This window comes from Phodopus roborovskii, unplaced genomic scaffold (genome assembly GCF_943737965.1).
Source record: "Phodopus roborovskii unplaced genomic scaffold, PHOROB, whole genome shotgun sequence".
NCBI lineage: Eukaryota > Metazoa > Chordata > Mammalia > Rodentia > Cricetidae > Phodopus > Phodopus roborovskii.
Window position 1 is genome coordinate 2,599,793 of NW_026126417.1, and position 22,513 is coordinate 2,622,305.

The 22,513-nt window shown below is 41.5% G+C and overlaps 1 protein-coding gene across 3 annotated transcripts in view; it reads right to left on the minus strand.

Moving 5' to 3' along the window:
* Window positions 1-22,513, minus strand: part of Fmn1 (formin 1) — a 281,305-nt gene that overhangs the window by 100,639 nt on the left and 158,153 nt on the right. For all 3 annotated transcript variants that reach the window (XM_051183776.1, XM_051183777.1, XM_051183775.1), the window contains 5 exons: window positions 20,845-20,933; window positions 14,743-14,872; window positions 13,076-13,222; window positions 11,842-11,901; window positions 5,930-6,050 (listed from right to left, as the gene is read on the minus strand). In XM_051183776.1, the coding sequence (XP_051039733.1) occupies window positions 5,930-6,050; window positions 11,842-11,901; window positions 13,076-13,222; window positions 14,743-14,872; window positions 20,845-20,933 (547 nt within the window). The remainder of the gene's footprint in view (window positions 1-5,929; window positions 6,051-11,841; window positions 11,902-13,075; window positions 13,223-14,742; window positions 14,873-20,844; window positions 20,934-22,513) is intronic.

A 22,513-nucleotide genomic window follows, 5' to 3' on the forward strand; every position in this document is an offset into this window, starting at 1 on the left:
GGATCTGCTCACTTATGTGAATGGAAGACTCAATAAGGGCTGTGTGGTCAAGTCGGTGTCAAAATCAACTTTGTGAACAATACTCGGTGCCTTCTGTTATGGTCACACAGAAATGTTAACTTGCCAGCAACTGTATAGTTATCTTAAAACTCCTATAGGAATCCCAATACTTCATCTGAGAAGCTGCACTTCACAGACGCATGCGTTGTAAAACACTAAGTGCTCAGTGGGGGAGGAGAAGAGAACTGATATCTCATTCTTTAGGCTGACAGATGCTATTTTAAACATGGTTAAAACTTACTTCAAAATCTGAGGAGCTTCAGAGAGCTTCTGATAGTCTCATGTACACAAAGGTCCTATATGTTATACCTTTAAAAAACATTTTCTCATATGTTTATTTTTATGCATGTGGCTATCTTCCCTGTATGTGTGTCTGTGTACCATGTGTGTACAGAGTCAGAGGAAGCCAGAAATTAGTGCTGGATCTCCTGGGGCTGGTGTTACAGATAGTTGTGAGCTGCCACAGGAGTGAGGGAAATTAAACCCAAGTCCTCTGGGACAGCAGCTACCACTGAGCCATCTTTCCAGCTTCCACAATATGACTTTAGTATATAGCATTTGATATTTATTTAGGGTTGGAGAAACAAATGGCTCAGAGGGTAAAGGTGCTTGTCACCAGGCTTGATGAGCTGAGTTTGATACTAGGAATTTACACAGTAGAATAAAATAACTAACTCTTTCAAGTTGGCCTCTGGCCTCCACGTGTGTGCCCTTGTGTACACACATGTACTTAAACACACACACACACACCATAAAATTTTCAATATTTATCTGTCCTACACACTTCTTTTTATAGCAATGATTCACACTTCACTTGGGGAACCCTACAACTATGGCCTCAGTTAGGCTGTATCTATGAGTGTAAGTGTGTGTGTGTGTGTGTGTGTGTGTGTGTGTGTGTGTGTGTGTGTGGTGGGGGATGGAAGTATCAGTAACAATCAGAGAGAGGGATATATAGCATGATGCACCTGTTTCCTATTGCCATGATAACAAATTAGTACAAATATTAAGAGTCTTGAGACAACAAAATACATCTTAAAAGTTCTGCATGGTAGAAGATGGCACAGGCCTTATTCTTAGCTAAGCTAAAAATCAAGGTATTGACGGGGCTATATTCCCTTTTGCAAGCTTGGGGAGAGTGGGCTCCTTGGTTTTTCCAGTTCTACAGGGTTCATACATTCCTTGGCCCACTGCCCATTGCCTCCATTGTCAAAACCAGCAACATTGCATCCCTCTGATCACTCTGCTGTAGTTACATTCTCCTCTGATCACAGCCAGGGAAAGTTTTCAGCTTTTAAAGATTCATTTTAAAGATTCATGTGATTAAATTAGCTTCACTCGGCTAGGCCCAAATAATCTTCCTGTGCCAGCCTTTGCAAAGTCCCCCTTTCCCATGTAAGGTAACACAGTCACAGATTCTAGGGATGAGGGTTTGAGCATTGCTGTATTAATGTACCTACCACATATGGGTTGGTAAGAATACCTTGAGAGTCCTGGCCAGCAGACAAGATCAAGGAATAAGAAAGACGAATGGTGCTTTCCATTTCTCAACTATTTCCTATAATGTCAAAGTACTGAGGAAATCAAAACTATTGTCTGAGTAAGGGATGTAGAATAAACTACGTACATGTTTATCAGATCAAGACTTGGCTCTGCCTTCACAAAGGAAGAATAATGTACCTGGGAATGAGAATGCCCCAGTCACAGCCAGCTGGCACTTGAGTAGCAGGGGATAATGCTAAAGGTTACAGTTTTAACATTAAAAGGAACGTATCTCTAATTGTCATTATCAAAGGGATCATTTATTCATTGTTTCCTATGATGCAGGTGCTATATATCTAGATTTTCCAGTAAGAAAATGAAGTGGGTTTGGTTTTGTTTTCTTGACATTGGCTCATCTTGTGGCCCAGGTTATCTACGTGAAAGTCTGGGCAATCTGCCTGCCTTAGCTTCCCAAGTACTTACATTACAAGCATGAACCACAAAACCCATCCAAATTTGAGTATTTTAACTCTCTCTCTCTCTCTCTGTCTCTCTCTCTCTGTCTCTGTCTCTGTCTGTCTCTGTCTCTCTCTCTCTCTCTCTCTCTCTCTCTCTCTCTGTGTGTGTGTGTGTGTGTGTGTGTGTGTATGATGTTAGGACTGAGCCCAGGGCCTTTTGATGCTAAGCATATACACAACCATTAAGTTATCTACCTTCTCCCCAAATAACTTTTTAATAGTTATACTACTTAATAAGACTTTACTTTCACCAAACCGGTAAAAAGTACACATTTGACCCCATAGCCTGAGCTCTTTTCTTTTGAAACTTGAGTGAGATTTGTAGTGAAAAATGCCACATTCAAAGCAAAACAGTTTCATTAGCAGTAATGTACACCACACATTTTGGCTATCTACGATATGCATATAAGAAAAAGTCTTTGACATCTTACATGATTAAAATCTAAACAAGTACGAGAATTAAAAGTCAGCTACTGTGGTTGTGGAGGATGCAGTTTTGAGTACAGTTTCTCCCTCCATATGGGAGTTCAGGGAAGAGAAATGCACATAATACAAGAAATAATTCTGAAATTCTTAGATACATCACAACATGGAAGAAATGAGTAGAGGTGGAAGCCAGGAAGTTCACTGTGAATAAAACAAGGGCAAGTCGAGGAGGTACACCATGGGGGATGCAATGAGTATGTCTGTTTCAGACAGAGTTCCTGGGCTGCCCTGCCCACCCTCAACAGAAGGAACTAGGGTTCCTCAGCCAGTAAGTGTAGCTAGCACTGAACATGAAGGTAGAATACAAGCCTTCTAAGCCATAAGCAGGATGTGTCATGGAACAGAAGTCACGTCCTAATGTCATATCCTGTTCCATAAAATGGCTGGGCTCATCACTTTTGAGTCAATAGCCAGTTACACCAAGAATTTCTGTTTCCTTATCTTGTGAGAAGTAAAAAAGTAATATGAATTCCATAGGATCGTTGTGAGAGATAAAAGGTATGCTGCATGTAAGGAATCTAAGAATAATAATCACATGATATATTTCAGTTGAGGCTATTATCAATCCCTCTGAGTTTGTTTGCACAAGAAACAAGTCTTGTCTTTCAGAAGACTGTTATTGGCCACTTCTGAGACACCAGTGCTATTTGTACGTACTCCTCTAGTCATAGGTTAAATTCACGTCTTTCCTGGCAAGGTGTGGTTAATGATACTCAAAAACATTTCTTTCTATAGGGTGGTGTCACGCCTGTCCCAGAGACCTGGGGCCTGACACCACTTGAAACTTGCTAATCACATCTGGTTTAGCTTTAGACATTTTCTGGGATTTTGCCAGCAGCTACGGCATTTTAATGGCTACAATAAACCTCAAAGCCTCATCAAATCTTTGCTGTATGTGTGAAAATTATGTCCTCCTCAATTAAACATTCAGTCTGGGTTCACACCAAGGCCTTATTGAAAGGAAGGTGGAACTGGATGGGGACTGGAGATGAAACGGACCGCTGTGACCCTGGCCATCTCACCAGATGGGATTTAGAAGAAAAAGAAATTCATTAGAGAACCCAGGCTCTGTATTTTCTTTAAATATTTACTGGGTACCTTTCATGTGTTAAAAACACTGGCATCTCTAGAGATTAGCAGGGCATTTTTGTTGAAATATTCAGTGTGTGTGGGGTCGGGGGTGGAGTTCTCTCCTTTGTTTTTCGCAAGATGCTATGTCTCTGAAAGAAGCCCAGCTTCAGGGAAAAACCTCAGGTACTACTCAGTCTTCCTTCCCAAGGCTGTTCCACCAGCTCTGGAAGCTCATGTGGGTCCTTGGAGTGACTGCGGGGAATGGTCAGTGGCGATGGGGAGGCAAGAACAACACTTAGCAGTATCCCTAGACAAAGTGGGATGCCCTGGGAAACCTCCCCCTCCACTCTCCTCCAATCCCTCTACTATTCATCATCAAGCTCATATGGATAAGGACAGCCATGAGGACGTCAGGGGAGGTAGCCCCTGGCAGGAGAGGGGAAGATCAAACAGAGATCAAGTTTCTTCTCAAACATCTATGAAGGGTCAGGCCAAGGGCTTTTCAAGGGGCAGAGAGACAGGACTAAGAATGGACACTAAGGGAAGACATACATCTTATATCCCCAGTCACCACTATGGACATTTGCTGCCATCCTGAGAGTTGCCTGCCTCCTAACTCTACCCCTGGAGAAGTATAGAGAAAATTCCATGTGATAGCTTATTAGTCTGTTTTATGACAGTAGAAATTCAGCTGGTATCAGAGATGAAGATAAACTGTCAGTTCCTAAAAGGGAAAAAAATGACCCCATGTTCACATATAAGATTCCTATACAAAGGATCCATTTAGTTGAACTTATTCTCTTGACTACAGAAACAGTGGGCGTGGGACAGAAACAGCATACTCCTTTAAAAATAGTTTATAGCCTTAAAAAGGTTAACTTGTAACTACTGTCTTTACTTGAACACGTTTTATGCCCAAAGTAAATATAAATGACCCTCCTCCCCCCGCCACTATGAGCACTTTGCTTCCATGTCCAGGCTGGTCTCAAACTGAAGACCAGGGTTTGGAGCACTCTTTCACAATAAACATTTTTAAAATGTTTATTTTATGTTTGAGTGCAAAAATATTTCTGGTTGAAGCTCTCCATTTCCTCAAGCTCTCCTACTGGTTGCCGAGGGCCCCGTTTCCACATGAATACACTCCCTAAATTCTCTATCGAACAGTCCATTGAAGTCACACCAATGCCAAGGCTAGTATTTCTATTCCTGGACAAAGAGATGTCTCCATAGTGAAAACACAGGACCTGAGGGGTGCCAAAGGAAAATTCCTGCTCAAGAGACACATACTTTTCCCTTCTAAAAAAGCCTAAAATGTGACTTTCAGGCTTTTGGATTCTGTCATTAAAATTGTACATTTAACTGAAATATACCATTTATTGTGGGTTTTTTTTTTTTTAATCATCAATAGAGTTGTGTCAAAACCAAATATAGAGTTACAGCCTGTGTGCATATATGTGACAAGAATATACCTATATGTGTGTGTGTGTGTGTGTGTCTATGTGTCTGTGTGTGTGTACATACACCTATATACATATATATGTATATGTGTAGTGAAATAAGCTTAGAAGATATATGTTATGTAATTAGTTAGGTCTGATTGAAGCAGAGGACATCTGCCTCTGACCAAAGAAAAATTTTCCCCAAGTCTCAACTTTCTCATCTCTAAAATGATGCTAATATAATTCTTGCTTATTACAGTTGTTATAAGGATAGTATGAGAAAATGGCTTGCTTGCAATAATAACTTTAATGCCAGAAGAAGGCAGATATGGAGCAGGGGAGATAGCTCAGGAGAAAAGTAGTCTTGTAAGTATGAGGTTCAAGTTTGAACCCCAGAACTCATTTTTTAGAAGCAGGTATGGTATGGTGGTGCACACTTATAATGTTAGCACAGGAGGTGGAGGGTAGGAAGACCCCTGGGGCAAGCCAGTTTAGTTTACATGATGAGTTTCAGGTCAGAGAGAGATTCTGTCTCAAAGACAAAACCAAAAACTGAACCAACAAGATGGGCTGTGCTTGAGAGCTGACGCCCAAGGTGTCTGGCCTCCACACACACCTGTATGCAAATCCCTCCAAACACAAACAGGTGAGCATACAGGAGTAGAAGATGATATGGCAAGACACAGAGATGCCAAATGATCAACAGCTAAATCAGAGGAATGGGTGGATTGACTGCCTGCAAACATTGCCCAGAGAAGGGATGTCCCATGACGGCTGCAGGAGCCCATGGGGAATCTCCACACCAACCCACTGCATGAGCTAGCCATCAAATAAAACTGTTCTAAGAAGTCACCCTTGCAATTATCCCATTACCTTCTAATTGTCGCTTTAATTTTCTCAAATCTTTTATGAGGTCTTCAAACTTGACTTGGGAGGCCAGAAAGAAATCTTGTGGTTCAGGCAGTGGGAAAACACTCTTGTCTGTTCCAGCTTCCTAAAAAGTAAAGAAAAGCACAGGGTAAAGAAAAGCACAGGGCTGGAGTGATGGCTCAGCAGTTAGGAGCAGTGGTCGCTCTTCCAGAGGTTCCAGGTTCAATTCTTGCAACCACACGGCTGCTCAAACTGTCTGCAATTCCAGTTCCAGATATCTGACACCCTCACACGGACACCCACTATACACATAAAAAAATATTGCAAAAAACTTAGCAAAAACAAAACAAAGTCACAAGAAGAGCTTATTCTACTTCTGTTGACATTCCATTGCATCAGTCATTTGGTCAAATAGGAATCATGGCACTGCTTTGTTAAGCCAGGACTCTGTTATCATTTTGGTCTTCCTGGCATTGAAGTTAGCTACAGTGCTGGCATGTACTGCATTTCTACCTTGCCTAATGAGTGGGAGAGGAAGGTGTCAGGTAGATTCTTATCCATTTCTCTATTCCCATGGAAAAAGACAGGGGAAACACATGAAAGTACTTACATTGAAAGTCCCTGTTTGAGTTACACATGCTAGCAATCAGATAACCCATCTTGGGGGTGCCAGTGGGTGTGGACTGGACAAGGAGGCTCTGAGTGGGAGATGCTATCCCCTTCCTTTACTCACCCTTTCTGCAGCTTCAACTCTGATGCATGTGTGTACAGTCTGATTTTTTATGTGTGTATAAAGGCCATATAAATGCTGTTGGTTTATCTTAGGAGGTATTCATGGCAGGCATGGTTGAGTATGGTTTTGACAAGGTCCGAGTCTCTATCTGATGGATGATCTGAGCCGTGAATTATCGAAAGGAACGGACACTTCAGGCACACTGAAACATAAGCGGCGCCTTAAATATTCTCTGCAGCCTAAGCGCTTTCTCCTGAGTTGTTTAATGTAAGCTGCTATCTTGCATATCTTAGTCTTCAGTTGTTTCTCTCTATGCACACGCTACTTTGCCAGCTTTCCTTCACATTCCATCTTTCCTAGTGCCATTAGGACTACTTCCAAATGCCGAAAGTGCTTTACAAGGCACTTTATGATCTGGCCTCTGTCTACAGCACCAGCCGTAGACTTACCTTCCCCCAACATCAAGTCCTACGCCCAAGCTTTCATGAAATAAGAGAACAAGCCAGTCTCTTGCCTCTAGGCCCTTGTCAACAAAGCTGTTTTTCCCCCCCTTTCCCCAGAATCTCCCATAGCTCCTTGTTCATATTCATCCTTCAAATCTTAATACAAACATTACTTCCTCAAAGATTTCCAGGACCTCCCCAAACTTGGGTGTTTCTCTGAGTGTCTGATCCTATTGCTGTGGCACTTATGCATTAATTAGATTTTTTTAGCATTATATTGTATGTCTGATGTGTCACTAGACTATAAACACATCAATGGAGGGACTCTCTTCTATTCCTGTAATAGTATATAGTATCTGACGTATCAGTAAATACTTTTGGCTGGTGGGCACCACTGCAGATCGTTCATGAAATATTGCTTTGTGAATATGCAAGTTTACCATGAGGCACCTATCTTAGTAATATGTAGTTTTTAATAACTCCATACAAGTATAATGTGTGGTTTTGGTCAAATCTACTCCCCATTCCCCTCTCCCCTACTGCTTTTCTATTCCAACTCTTCACATTCTCTCTTAAAGAGTATTGAATCCACTTAGTGCTGTCTATATGCAAAGGAGTGTAGGGTCATCTATTAGAGCATTGGCAGGCTGTCAGTGGCTTTATCCCTGAAGAAAAATGCCTCCCTCACAGCAGCCTTCAATTTCCAATGTATTGTCAGTAAAGAGCAGGACTTTTTGGACCCCTCCACCATCCACATTGGGATTTTGGCTGTCTTCAACTTGGACAGGTTTATGCGTACAGTGTGATAGAGAAGTCTTGCTTAGAGCTGACCACTCCACAGTATCAGACATGTAGTTTATGACTATATTTTCCTAATGACCCTTTCACAAGGGTTGCCTAAGACCACCGAGAAATACAGATATTTACATTATGATGCATAACAATAGTAAAATTAGAGTTATAAAGTAGCAACAAAGTAATTTTATAGTTGGGGGTCACCACAACATGAGGAGCTGTATTAAATAAATGGCTGAGGCAATAGGAAGGTTGAGAACCACTGCTTTAAGTCTTTCAGATTCATTTGGTTGCATGACGGAAGGTGGCTCTCCTCACTTGTCACCATATTTCTCCATCTTCCTAGACTAATTTTTCTAGTTTAAAAACAATTGGAACATCATGAATGTCAAATCTGAATGCAGAGTGAAAAGCCATCTAAAGCATGCCATGGGGATCCACACTGGAAGAATTCTGGTATAATACTTTGTAAGCTTTGTGTCCAACTCTACCATGGCTTCAATTTATTTCCTAAGGTAGAAAAAGAGACAATGCTGGTAATGAATCAGCCTGGGGGAACCCAGACAAATCACTGGGAGTGGACAAATTGTCTCTGCATGATTTTCTTCAGCCTCCACAGACCGACACTTGGACCCAATGCCAGGTAGAAGGAACAGGAAACTGAAAGGACTCACGTTTCCTCAGGTCACTGCTCATCATCACTGACCACAAAAATCATCACTTCTGCCCAAGGGCGAGGAGCTTCATAAATCCCACAACTCCACAGTCCCCTTTGAGTGCAATGTGTTCTTCAGTGAACATGGGGTGGGGTGGGGAGTCACTACACAAATGTGGATGGGGCTCATTCCATATGTGCAACTATTCTGATCATATTTTCCTCCACAAAGTCAATTTCATAGCATCCTGCTCTCACCAACAACCATATTCTATGAACTAACTGCAGAACAGTTGACTATTCTTCCAAATCTAGGGCTACAAATGTCACCTGCCAAGATTCCTCAGGGTAATTCTGCCCTGTGGGAACTTGCTGTCAGAACTTAGAGTATGCTCAGATGTGCCTACTGCTGCTAAGTTTCGTGAAGCTCAACACATCTTCACTCCAGAAAAAGAAACTATTTTCTCACATCTAGTTCTTTACATCTGCCAATTTATTCCACTTTTTGTGACATTTACTTATTGGACACCTCCCTGGCAGACACTAGAAAGTTAACAGTGAATTCTGGCTCTCAAGCAGCAATGTCAAGATGACTGACAGCTTGTACACCATCCACAGAAGAAGCAACAGTGATTGTTGGAGACCTTCACAGACTCTTCACCCAGGCTTCCAAGGTGAGAGCTTCAAAGATTTCCTTTGAGGATCAGAGTGTGAGCAAATACTTAATGCAAGGTGGGCCATGTAACGATGAATTGAGTGATTGTTCTATTATAGTTTTCACTTTTACAGATGCACATCAATTATGCACAGTGACTGAAAGTTAAAAAAGAATCATATCCCTAACATCCCCAAATAATGAAATGTATTACAATATACCATCCCAGGATTTCACTGAGTTAGTGTTACATTTACATCTACTTATTTTAAATATGTATGTCTGTATAATTTCAAAGCACATGGATATAGCTTTTCTTGTTTTACTGTTGTTGTTTGGTTGGTTGGTTTGGTTTCTTTTTTTTTTTTTTTTTGTAAAGACAGGGTTTCTCTGTATAGTCTTGGCTGTTCTGGATCTTGCTCTGTAGACAAACGAGCCTGAATGAAGAGATACATCTGCCTTTGCCTCCCTGCTGAGGCAGGCATATGCCACCATACCCTGATTTATACATGTATATAATTTAAAAGTAGACAGAATCTTTTCCAGGGCCACTACACTGTGACCTAAACACCTTTCACAGCGGTATGTTAAGTATGCTATTCCATTCGATAATTCTAACATGACTCATTTGACTATATTATTAATCACTGGATATGTACAAAAAACTCAATTTTTTTGCTATTATTATGATAAGTAACGAAGGTCTTCAGTTACAAATTCCTAAAAAGCTTATATTTTTGGAGCCTTTGCTCCAAAGGAGGGCTGAAATCTTGTGAGCTCATTTAGTACATATGTATGGATTAAGAAAACGTATTTCCTGTAGGATTGCTGGACCATGTTTTAGTTTTATTTTTAATTCCTTGAGGTTTTGCCCAATAATGGTGCACCTGCACCATTTGACACGCAGAAATTGCGTTGAAGATTTCTAAGTAGCCTCTAACCTGTACCATTTAACGTTCTCAGAAATTGTGTTACAAGGTTCTAAGCAGCCCCTAACCTGGCAACACCTGTTTTACTATAGTGATTATCCTAATGGGTGTGTTGGATATCTCACTGTGGCTGTAACTACTGATGAATGATGCTGAACATTTTTTGGTATACCTGTTGTTCAGTAGTATGTTCTTTCTCGATATGAAATCATGTAATTTCTTTATAAGGGTGTGCATTCCCCTGAATATGTCCACAATACATGTTAATAATGTCATGGGGAGTTTTCTCCCTAAAACCTCCAAATATGGTATTTCTTGAGAGGAATAATAACAGAAAAATGAAATTTTATAAGAAGACTTGAGACAGGAGGCTTGAGGGATGGTTCCGTGGTTAAGATTCAATTCCCAGCACATATATGACAGCCCACATCAGCCTGTAACTCTAGATCCAGAAGATCCAACACTGGTGTCATGTGCTGCCTCCACCAGGCATACATGTGGGATACATATATATAAGCAAGTAAACCTCATCTACATAAAATAAGGGGCTTGTGACATAGATAGCATCATTGAACATCAGAGTCTTAGGTCTTGATTCACTTGAAGCAGGGATTCATTTCTGTTTTGAGTATAAAAGTGGTATTGGGACCACACAGAAAAGACTGAGGTGGCCGAGAGCAATGGTTCTTGACACTTTGGGAGGGAGCCCTCTCAACTTTGAGGGTTTTTTGGTCTTCTTGTACCAATTTCACTAACCAACAAACAGTCCTCCTTGCACCTCAGAGTGGAGACTCTCAGTTTTTAGTTTAAAAAGGAACAAAAAAGAAAATTGTGCTCAGGTATATTCTCAAAGAAGTGCTTAATTCTAATTCAAATATATGCGAATCACAGAGCATGTTCTTGTTTTGCTTTGTTCTCAAATTTAATGCTCTAACTTGTTCCCGGATGTATTGTTGATAGAATATCAGTTATTAAGTTATTAAGGTAGGTGTGGTACATGGGGCTTTAATTCTAGCACTCAGAAGGCAGAGGCAGGCAGAGTGAATTCAAGTCCAGCCTGGTCTACCTAGTGAGTTTCAGGTAGGCCCAGGATACTTATTAAGATCTTGTTCCCCAAACAATCTACCTAACAAATAAAATTAACTAGGCTGGAGAGCTAGCTCAGCAGTTAAGGGAGCTCACTGCTCTTAGAGAGCACCCAGGTTTGATTCCCAGCATCAGTGTGGCCTCTCACAATTGCTATCACTCCAGTTACAGGGGATCTGACACCTCTTCTGGACTCTGCAGGCTCCTGCACACATGTGGTACATATAAGCCCACAGAGGCAAGCACACATACATGGAAAATATGAATAGGTAAATGTCTTAAAAGAATAAAATAATATTACAGTGCTTTTATTTCCTCAATGTTGATCAATGTCTCAGAATTCAGTATCTACTCTAACCAGCTCCCGAGTAAATCTAGAGTTCAGAAAACCCCATAGTCTTGTAGTGAGGCAGTGAGGATGTATCTGAAGCTGGTAGACGGAGACTCGTAACTTTCAACACTTGCTTTTGTTTTCACTGGGAAGCTTTCAGACACAGAGTTGGACTGGAGAAAAGCCATCCCTCCATATAGCCAGTATCTAGTTTCTGAATGCTAATGATTCGTTATAGTTGAAACCTCCCTGAAATCATTTCCCCAAGGCCGTTTTCTCGTTTCCTACCTGATCATAGTACCGCAGATAATACTTCACGACATAGTCCACCAGGTTCATCCCATTGTCCTAGGTTTAAAAGAGAGCCCAAATGACAGCAGTTCACAGGAGGCCCTGCCCGCTTCCCAGGTGAGAACTGAAAACCCAGCTCACTTATCATCTGTGAGACTGAGTCCTGTTTCTGCTATATAGCCACCAGCTTTTCCTTCCTCCTCCTAGTTTCATCCTCTTTTTAAATGCCAGCTATAAAAAGAATGACACTACATCATCATCATCATTATTATTATTATTTTGCCTTTGTTTGTGGGAGGAAAATTCAAACAAAATAGGTAGTTCAGGAGTCCTTTGAGGTAAGGGACAAGACAAATATACAAATAAACAAACAAAAATCATCACCCCATATTTTCTGGCACACTGCCAAGACAGGAGGGAGTGGGGAATGCTAAAGGGAGCTGAGAGCTAGAAGAGAAAACCATCCCTCCCTTTCTACTTCTCAGAAAATGTGTGCTCTTAATGGCGTGAAAAACAATCAGGGCCAGCTTAAAAGGAAAGCCAGGCCACTTTATGACCCTGGAAGGCCAGGGGGAGCAGGCCCTCCCACAAGGCAGCCTTTGTGTCCTGTTCACAGGGGTCTAATTCTAATTTGCCTGTGTATTTCCCTTCCCTGCTCCCCCCCTGCCCCCATGGGACGCCCAGATATGGGCTGGTTGTTTCTAAAAAGGTGGCTCTGCAGGGGTGTGGAGCCAAATGATAATCAGGCTTGGGGAGTTGACAGGAGACCCCAGCCCCAATTGTTATGGGCAAAAGAATAATTCAAATACTAGGCCCAACAGTGTTTGTCACTCAAGAATGAGTAAATTACAAGTGGTCAATGCTAAATTCAGACAGACTTCAGCCTCTGCTAAAGTATGACTAGTATAGTACACTGCTTTATCATGTATTGCAGTAGTAGCTTAATATCTGATCATGTATGTTAGAGCGAAAACATAAGATTTATCACTTAAAATGAAGTCTGAGAGAGAGAGAGAGAGAGGGAGAGAGAGAGAGAGAGAGAGAGAGAGAGCAATCTCAAGTCAAAACAAGGCACAGTAGGGAAAAAACAAAACCGCATGCTTTCAGATAAGTGATTACTATTAGAGAAAAGACTAGACAAATGGATCAGTCTGTAATATTTGGTTTTAAATTAAAGGTGCACAAGAAAAATAACCATAACACATAGACAGTATGAAAAGTAAATAAATACCCGACTTTTGACGTCTTTGAGTTTGGGTAGAATTTCTAAACTATATCCATCTGCTTGTCCCCGAGTCCTGTTTCCTCCATTCATGTAATTTCCAAAAGCCAGGATGAGAGCTAAGATGTCCTTCACACTCTTCATGTGCAACAGGCCCTGCAATGGCGAGCACAAGTTACCATGGTCTGGACTCCAAACACGGTCATGTTTGTTCAACAGCAAATATTTCTTAAAGGAACCAAGCCCTGGTTCCTGTTAACTGGCTTGTGTCCAGTCCTATTAACAGTTGGCAAATAGAAGATACATTGCACTAAGCAGTATCTTAGGGGTTGGGGAGCACCCCACAATTTCCTACTTACACAACAAAGTTATAATGATGAGGGCTGAACCTTTGCATTTGTTTTTCATTTTGGGCAGTTTTCATCTTGATATTTTAAAGTGCCGATGGGTTAATAAGAGAGAATGTAGTTAGTATTTGATAATTCTAAGTTGAAAGAGGTCAGATATCTTTTCAGGATCTCTCTTTTGGGACTACAGACCTACACACAAAAAATAGAGTCAAATTCAGAGTAGACACAATAGCAACAGAAGATAGACATAGTCCTCAGACATTAATTTTGATAAAGCACTTTAAGGTCAGAAGTTGTGTTGATTACGTCTTTTCAAAATTTATTTTCTCTGGGAATTTTCTTCATATTTATGAACTTTCTCAATATTAAGCTGCTAAGAATTTTCTTTAGCCTCCTATCTCACTCATTTTTTCCGTCTCTGTTAATCTTCACATCAAGCACAAACTTTCGAACAGAAACTCCACTTATACTATTAATTAGCTTTCTTTTCTTTCTTTATTACATTTCCTTGTGTGTGGAGTGGGTAGTTGTGGGGTGTGCAAGCACGCAGATATCAGAGGACACCCTGCAGAAATTGGTTCTTTCCTTCTACCATGCAGACTCTGAAGCTCAAACTCAGATCGCCAGCTTTGGTGGCAGGTGCCCACTGAGCTATCTTTATCTTCTTTTACTTTAGGATAAAAGGAAAGCTAAAGTTTAGACCTCTGCCATGATCTCTCAGGTGTTACCAGTATGTGTATCACATGTTGGTAATGGTTGTTCTTTCTTCATTGGAAAACCTTACATGTCAGAGGGGGAAAACCATGGCTCCTGGCAAGCAATGAAGCATTACAGAGCTTGTGGCGCACACTTGTACCATGTGGGAGTGAAAAGGCTGGGGGTTAGAAGTGAGCTCTGTACAGAGTGTGGTAGACACAGAATGTTTGTACCAGTCACTCATGATCAGTTAGTTATTCAGGTCTTTTCATTTATGATGTAGACAGACTTCAGACGGTCACCTGAATCTCTTTGTGATTTGAAGAGTTGAACAGGTATCAGACTATTCTGTTTTGATTTTTGGTGGCTGGTATGTACACAGTGAAGCATTGACAGTTTTTCTAAGAATCTTTAAAAAGCATTATCTTTCCCCCTTCCCACTCTTCTTCAGCTCATGTCTCCCTTTCTTCATATACTCGGACAGGACAAATGGCACATTTTCCTTTAGCAGTCAATGTAAAGTACAGATGACTTTCATTCTATGTCATGAATGTTGTCTTTCTCATGTCTCATTTCCTTATTTACCCTCAATAGGGGCAATGCAGGCCTTAAGTTAAACGACAAACATACCTTAGAGGCTCGTGTGACAATCTCTACTTTTCTGTGTAAGGAAGTGACACCCTCGGAAAACACAGCCCTAAAGATTATGCATTGGGCACGCTCAGCAAAATTGGGAATCTGGGCTAACTCATGCAGAAATCTGTGAAAATAAAAACAAGTCATTTAAGAAAGAGGGCTGGTACAGATCGACTAGGGGAACATTCCTTACATCACAATTTTTGGTTTATAAAGGGAATTGGATGGGCCGTCTCAAGGAATTCCAAGGGTACCTGCTCCACTGGTGACAGCAGGGCTCTGTCTAATGAGTTCATATGATGGTAAATAATTTAGATGAGCAGAAAGTTAATGCAAGTATTCTGAAAATATTGTGTCTCTCCTGCTACTCAAACAAGAGGCTAAACCCAATGGAAAGCCCTGGTCTTTACTACTTGAAAAAAATAACAAAATAACTCCAGTGTCAAGTACGCCAACAAAGGCAGAACAAACTGAAACCTTTGAACAAATGTCTATAGTCTACTGATACGGTATTATTGAAGTGAGATTGCTATTATTTTTGCTCAATCATATAACAGTCTATATTGATCAAATTCCCCATATATTTGTTTACCCTTTGTGTCAATTTACTCACAATTTAGCTCAGTATTTAGAAGAAAGCAGAAACTCATAAAGTAGACACCCCAAGAGTCTTTAAAAAGTCTGCCAAACAGCTCTTAAGAGCCAAAATTGGTTACTGCTCTACACACAGTAGCTCACTGTCTCAGTGACTGGGCACTGGTGCCCTCTGCAAAATGAAGCTGGAAGAGCTACATACTTTTGAGGCCAACCACCAGAGGAAAGGATATAAAGTAATATGAGTTCAAACAGTTGGCTATGAACTCAGAAAGGGGGAGAATCCATTGGCAGCCCTTAATTTCACTTGGGAGTTGAAATGATTATTAACTGATATTTCTTAAAGTCTTGGTCAATTCACAATACCATCACTTTTAGATGTTGCACTCTCCCACCAGATATAGTTTTGTAGATGAACACAATTGTTATTCTTTGTGTCAAATGAAAAGGAGGAGGAGGAAAGGTAGGAGGAGCTGGAGGAGCAGATAGGGCAAGGGGAAGAGAAACAGGAGGAAAAGGGGAGGGGCCCAGCTTTCTTCTTCTATTGGCAGGGTGTGGGTATGTAGCCTAGGATAGCCTATAATTCACCATTCTCTTGCCTCAGTATCCTCATTTGCTGAAATTATGAGGCTGTACCACAATCCCTACTTCTATATTCCTTTTTGTCCTTAAGTTTGTTTTCTTGCTCTATATTCTGTTCCTCCTCAGGCTTTTTGGGGGGACGTAATTTAGTAGCCTTGTTTGTTTTGTTGTACACTTTGTTTTTGAGGCAAGATCTTACTTATAACTTACTTATACTTTAGGCTGCCTTAAAATTCCAATCCTCCCTGTCTCAGCTTCCCAAGTACTAGGAGAATAATTTTATAACACTATGCCCTGGTAAGATTTGGGATTTAATACATCTTAATTACCGGCTATTTTTCTTATTTCCTCCAACGAGGTCCTAGTTGTAATTTTCTCCCTGCACCAGCCTTTTAAAATACTATGGAAATGAAGCATGAAGGATTCAAAAGAGAAAACAGTTCCTTATCTTCAGACCCTGCAGCCACAGTTATCATCATACTACACACTATAGCATTTAAAGAATACAGAAGTATTGCATAGTGACAGGAAGAAAGTAATTACCCTTCCTTTCTAAATTGTTCCCTCATAAGTACAGTGCAGCCTTGACCGGAGTCATTTATCATGAGTGACATCAGAGCTGTCGCCAGTGTTCACAGTGAGTAGTAAACATCTCTGGGGACTGGCAGCATTTGGTTCTGTGATGAGTTTTGGGAAGGTTACTCCTTTAGATACTGAGAGTCATTCCAGAAAATTCCCTGCATTTCTCCAATCCCCAAAATGACCATGTCATCTCTTCATACCCCGTGTAGAACCTTGATCTCTGGACTAAGTAAATGCCCTGCTTAAAATGAGCATGGTAGTGAAGTAGCCATAGACAGCACATGCGTGAGCAAACATAGCAATGCCTCAGTTCATTCACCAGGACATGGATGGGAGGCAGGGAATGTCTAAGGGAAAACAACTGATTGTCCCTCAGAGGAGCCACAGAACTAGAGGCTCCTCAACAAAGAAAAGGGTAAAACCACAAGGTTGGCTAAGATTCAAAACAAACCAAGATCAGGGCTTGCCCTGGGGAGGTTCTCAAAGCATCTTAAGACCCCAGGTCTCAAGGAATTGGGAGGGAATGGCAGATGGTGGGGCTTTGCTGCTGTAAAGAACCTATCGCAGCTAAGGAGTTCTAGTGCATTGGCCATGATTACTCAGTTCTTCAGGTGTATGTGATGCCTTTACAGGTGCATAGGGCATGGGAACAGGATCCAGCTTATACATGGTTCCTTTTTGATGCTACAATAAACACACCTGTGATTATTGAAGTGTGGAAACGATGTGATCAATAACAAGAGGCTCAGGGAAGCAACTTCGTGGTACTGATCCACCATGATGCTATAAATGACAAGCCCGAGGACCAGGAAAGTGAGCATAAGCCAGGTTGGACAATGTCTGTAAGGAAGTTGGGTAAATACAAATGGGGTTTTGTATTCTGAAATATACCTTTTCTGAACAAATGGAGGGTTTTCAACAGGGAAATAATACTTTTAATATTTTATTCCACATAATCACCACAGCAGTGGCATGGCTACCCGGAAGTACTAGCAGATTTCAGTCTGGGAGAACTGGGAATGACCTTGCAAGGGGCAGGCAAGATGGCCTGTGATGATGGAGAAACACAAGTGGAGAAGAGGGCTGTGGAGCAGGAAGATGCTGAATGAATGATCCCTTGTGATGCTGGAGGAGGCCAAGATGACTTGTGGGTTTTGGGTATGGAAACATTTGGTAAAATTTAAAGATATAAAACACAAAAAAGTAAAATCAGACAAGAAAATATATGATTTTATGCAACTTTCAGCACAAACATAACCAGGCAAAGGCTCGAGGAAAGGTACCACAACTCTTTTCTCATTTGTCTAGCAAAGTGCCAGAAAGAAAGGTCATCTCAAAGCCGATACCAACCAAGTATCTGATGAACTCTGCCCCCTGCTCCCTTGTGTTAGGATAATGAGCCATTATGGACCCACACACACAGTATCTTGAATAGCAGACCTTCTTATTTACAAATATCTATGGACTAATTTCCATTTGGGCTAGATTCTATAACAAAAAGGACAGACTCACAAATGAGAGAGTTCCATCCTTAGGCAATTTGGTTTATTTTCCCAGGAAGGATTACAGTTTAGCTTATATCTACAGCAGAAGGCTTGTGGCTCCCTTTGTGTGAGTTTTACAGTCATAGTGGCAAATCAGCTGACAGGTAGGACAATGCTGTGTGATCCAGCGTTTGAAAAGAGACCAATATGATCTATCATCATGGTATGATCTAAGGTATGTGTTCAACAGGGATCCAATTCATGGTATTATTTCACAATGCAGTCTATACCACAGGAAGGAAAACACTATAGCTAGCTGCGGACCCCTGTGAAAGGTTCTAATGTGATGTGTACAATAACCTCACTACAGACCATAGGAGGCCAGTTTTGGGCCTAATCAGTCAACAGGTCTAACCAGAAGAACCCCACTCTTCCTCACCAACATCTCAAGGCAGGAAGGATTAAAGAGTCAAGGGAGACATCCCTGGAGGGAGTGGCTCTCAGACAGCCAGGTCCCAAGCAGATGACACCTCTGTGAGAAATGGCTTTCTAAATCTGGCATCAGGGTGTAAGCGAGTTGATGAGGTGAGTGATGATGCCATCCTCTCCATGCTGTGATTTATAGGACTGGGCACCACACGACTCTTAAGAAACTGAAATGCTAAATTCAATGATTCATATTTCCCAGTATGTAAAACATGCGTATAGTCCACTTGTTGGGAATAAGTGGCAGATACATAGCCAAAGAAGCAGACTCTGGCATAGATCAGACAAAAGCTGCCTTCAGAGACACAAAGAGCAAAGGTGAAGCCTGCTCAGGTCTGCTCAGGTCTACCTTTCTTTCCATGTCAGTATCTGAGCCTTGTCTGCCACCTAAGCAGCCGACATGACAGGCATCATTGCCTCCAGTAATAGTGGTAAGTGTTCCTTCAGCACAATGGCCCTCCAAACTTTGAAAATGCTTATCTAGCTAGATCATGGGTGGTGGTTGGGGGTTGGATAATAAGTAGTGTGCTAATTAGTTGCCACCATCAGTCTATGCCCTGGCAATTAGTGCTGAGAAATGACGCTGGGAGTTTGTACCACAAAAGGCAGAGGAATGCCTCTCTTGGCAGACACACGCTGTTCATTTCACATGAGTGGTTCATTGTGCCCCATCCCCTCAGCTTACAGCAGGTTCTACTGAATGGGTTGAGTGTGGACAAATTAGAGCTAATGGACCAAACCCAACGGGCCATTTCTATTTGTGTCATTGGTGAGACTAAGAATGGTTTATAGACTAAATTATTGTAAAAAGTATAAAAGTATTTTTGTCATGTAAAATAATACAAAATTCAAATCTTGGCAATACTAAATAAAATTGAGGTCTAGCTGTGACCTCTTGGTTATATATTATTATCTGTGGTTGCTTTTGAACCACAGATGGCTGACTTGAGGAGCCACTAGAGATCATTTAATCCACAAAGTATAAAATACTACCTAGTATTTTACAGGAAAACTTTGCCAACTCCAGATTTACAATTTCACCATATAATTGGGCATATTAATCCAGCCCAAAACTTTGATATGCCCTGTCATCCCCAAATACCATTAGTGGCTGTGTCAGTGTCTACATATCTCAACACTGATCACTTCCCCTTTACTCATTAGTGATGTAACTGGAGCTAATTCACAATAGGTAAACCTGACTTCTAGGTCAGCAGCATCGACAGTGGTGGAGGTGGTGAGGCTGATGGCTGATGTTAATGAGACAAAACAGCAGTAGAATCCCATCTGAATTGACCTATACACATTCTTAGGCTCTGTGCACCAGCTTTAAGGGGCAGGAGTCTGGGCTATACATCCATGTGAGAGGATCCCATCTAAGGTTCATAAATTATCAGCAAGGTTTAACGGTATTTTGGGTAAACCTAGGATCTCTAACAAACTACCTTGCCAGTCATTTAGAGATGCTGCCTTCTGGGTCTGATTGTCTATGAGAACTAAGGCATCCCAACCTAAGATATAGAGTATAAGACAGAACCTTGAATGCGTGCAAGCATAGCCTGTTCCACTCAATCTAATTTCTGTTTCTGCTTAGCTTTCTGTAGTTGCCTCTCCCTGGTTGCAGAAGGCTGGCTTAAATGGAACATAAAGCATTCAAAGTAGCAACAGGCACAGGAACCCCAAACCAACTGCACATTTGCAGTCTTAGTCCCTAAATACCTTGCTGGGGACTCCCAGAAACTCATCTCTGGCTTGCAGACCTCAAGGGTCTAGCCAACAAGAAGCCACTTAGGTATTCAGCAGAGGCTGGAGTTCTCAATGTGTGGGAAATGATACTGCAAACCAGAGCTGAACACCCAGAGAATTAATGAAAAGAGAGCAAGACACACAGATGGAGGATCAGAAAGACTTAAGCTAATCAGCACAAGCAGAGAAGTTTGTGGGAAACCTGCCACATTCGGGCTACATTTACTGAGCATGGCATTTAAGAAACCCAGTTTGAATTTGGTGACTGCTATCATCTTTTTCAAAGATCAGCAAAACTTGAGGCAGAGTAGTAATGACTTCTTCCTTCCTCAGTTACCCTTTTGGCTAAAATGTTTAGTCTAGGAGGAATTAAGTTGCTAGAACAAAAAAGAGGAGTGGCATGGGGTGAGAGCAGGGGGAGAGACACACTGCATCACAGCATAGATCCCAGCAGCCTTCCCGGCAGCCGAGTCATCCTGCTGGATGCAATAGGGCACAGAATGACGTGCTTGTAACTCAGTTCTCTGCACCATTTAGACTTGACATTCATAGCTGGGAGGCAGACAGATGGAGGTTGCAGCTTTCCTTTCAAACTAACCAAAGGAAGTTTAAGGGTCCTTACTGTTCAGGTTTGTCCAGCAGCTTCAAGTCTTCTTCTTTGGATGTCTCATAGTACTTTCTTATTTTAGTCAGTTCATCTTCTTGGGCTCGCTGCATTGAAAGTAGAAAAGAAACAAAGAACACACACACACACACACACACACACACACACACACACACACACACACACACAGAGTCAAGTGAATCAGACTAAGACCACAGGAATCCTTTTGTGACCCTACATCCCATAGCACTGGCATTGCTTTGGCCTCACCCCAAGTATAAGAAGCTCCACAGGTTGGGTCTGCAAAACCCTTTCAGGTCATTCTGATATATGTTCAAGTTTGGCAGTTACTAGCTAAAGCAAATGGTCATGACAAGTGCACACATCCAGACGCTTAGGTCAAGACAGTTGACAGCCTGAGCCTCCTGTAGGCAGCTATAGGGCAAGATGTACTTAGCTTCCTTTTTCCCAGAACAGCAGTCTTATCTCACATGGCCTTTCCACACTATTATTTGTAGTCTCCACTTTCTTTTTTCCTGCATTTTATAAGTATGCATTGTTCACACCACTCATTTAGGCATTTAGTAACATACTTTATAATTTACCCAACATTTCTAGTCGTGTGCAGACTTCCTTTACTGGCCATGTGCATACACTTGAAATCATGATAACAACAGAAAGCATCAGCAAGGCACCTTGACAGAGTTCTTTGGCATCAATTACCATTGCATTAATCTACTGGTAATGAGCTTCTGATTCAGAATCCTCACACTGCCCTCCAGGCATCACTAACTCCCAATGGTCTGATATGTGTGAGCTTTGGGGTTTATTTGTGATAGGAACATGTAAAAAGCTCCCACCTGGTACTAAATAATTTCTTAAATACATAAAGAATATGTAGGGAATTGGTAAGCTCACTGGGCTCTATTAGACTATGGAGATTCAAGGTCCCAGGGGATGTAAATGTTATATTCAACTATCCTGTGAGCTGAGGGACTGCAGCATGTCACAGGGCCCCACAGTCATCTGAGCATTGCCATGGCTTAGAGAGTCCAGTTCCATCTATGCTTCTGCAACCTGACAGTCAATGAACAGAACAGTTGACAATCATGGGACTTCTGATTCTCCAGCATCGCATCATCTCCTCACAGGAGCCTATGGACTCTGCTCAATATTTCCTCAGTGATGTTTCTTAATATCACAATGTTGCTATGGTTTCTGACCTGGCTTTGTGGGATGGGCTCTGGGCTCCATGAGAAGGCTACTTCATCAAATTTGTGTTCAATAGAAAAAAAAAATCAAGTAGAGTTACACTACAATCTGGATTGTGCTATAAAAACAAAACAAAGTAAAACAAAGCAGGATCAAGCTCCGTAAACAACTGGCTCAACCAAGATCACCTAGCAGGCAGTGATAGAGCTGGGCCCCAAACTTTAGGACTGTCTGATGTTAAAGCTAGAACACAGGATTGCCATCCAATGCTGCCTTGTGCATTTAATGTCACCAGCTCATCTGGTATCAGAGTAACCATCCAAGTGGCTATTCGGATTCCTATTCCTTGGAGGAAGACACTAGAGTATGCCAGCATTAAGTAGAAGGATCACTTCCACTAGGGCTGGGCTCCAGGGCATATCTCTGCTTTGCTGGTGGCAGTAAGATCTACTGATACAGACACTACAGTGGGAGT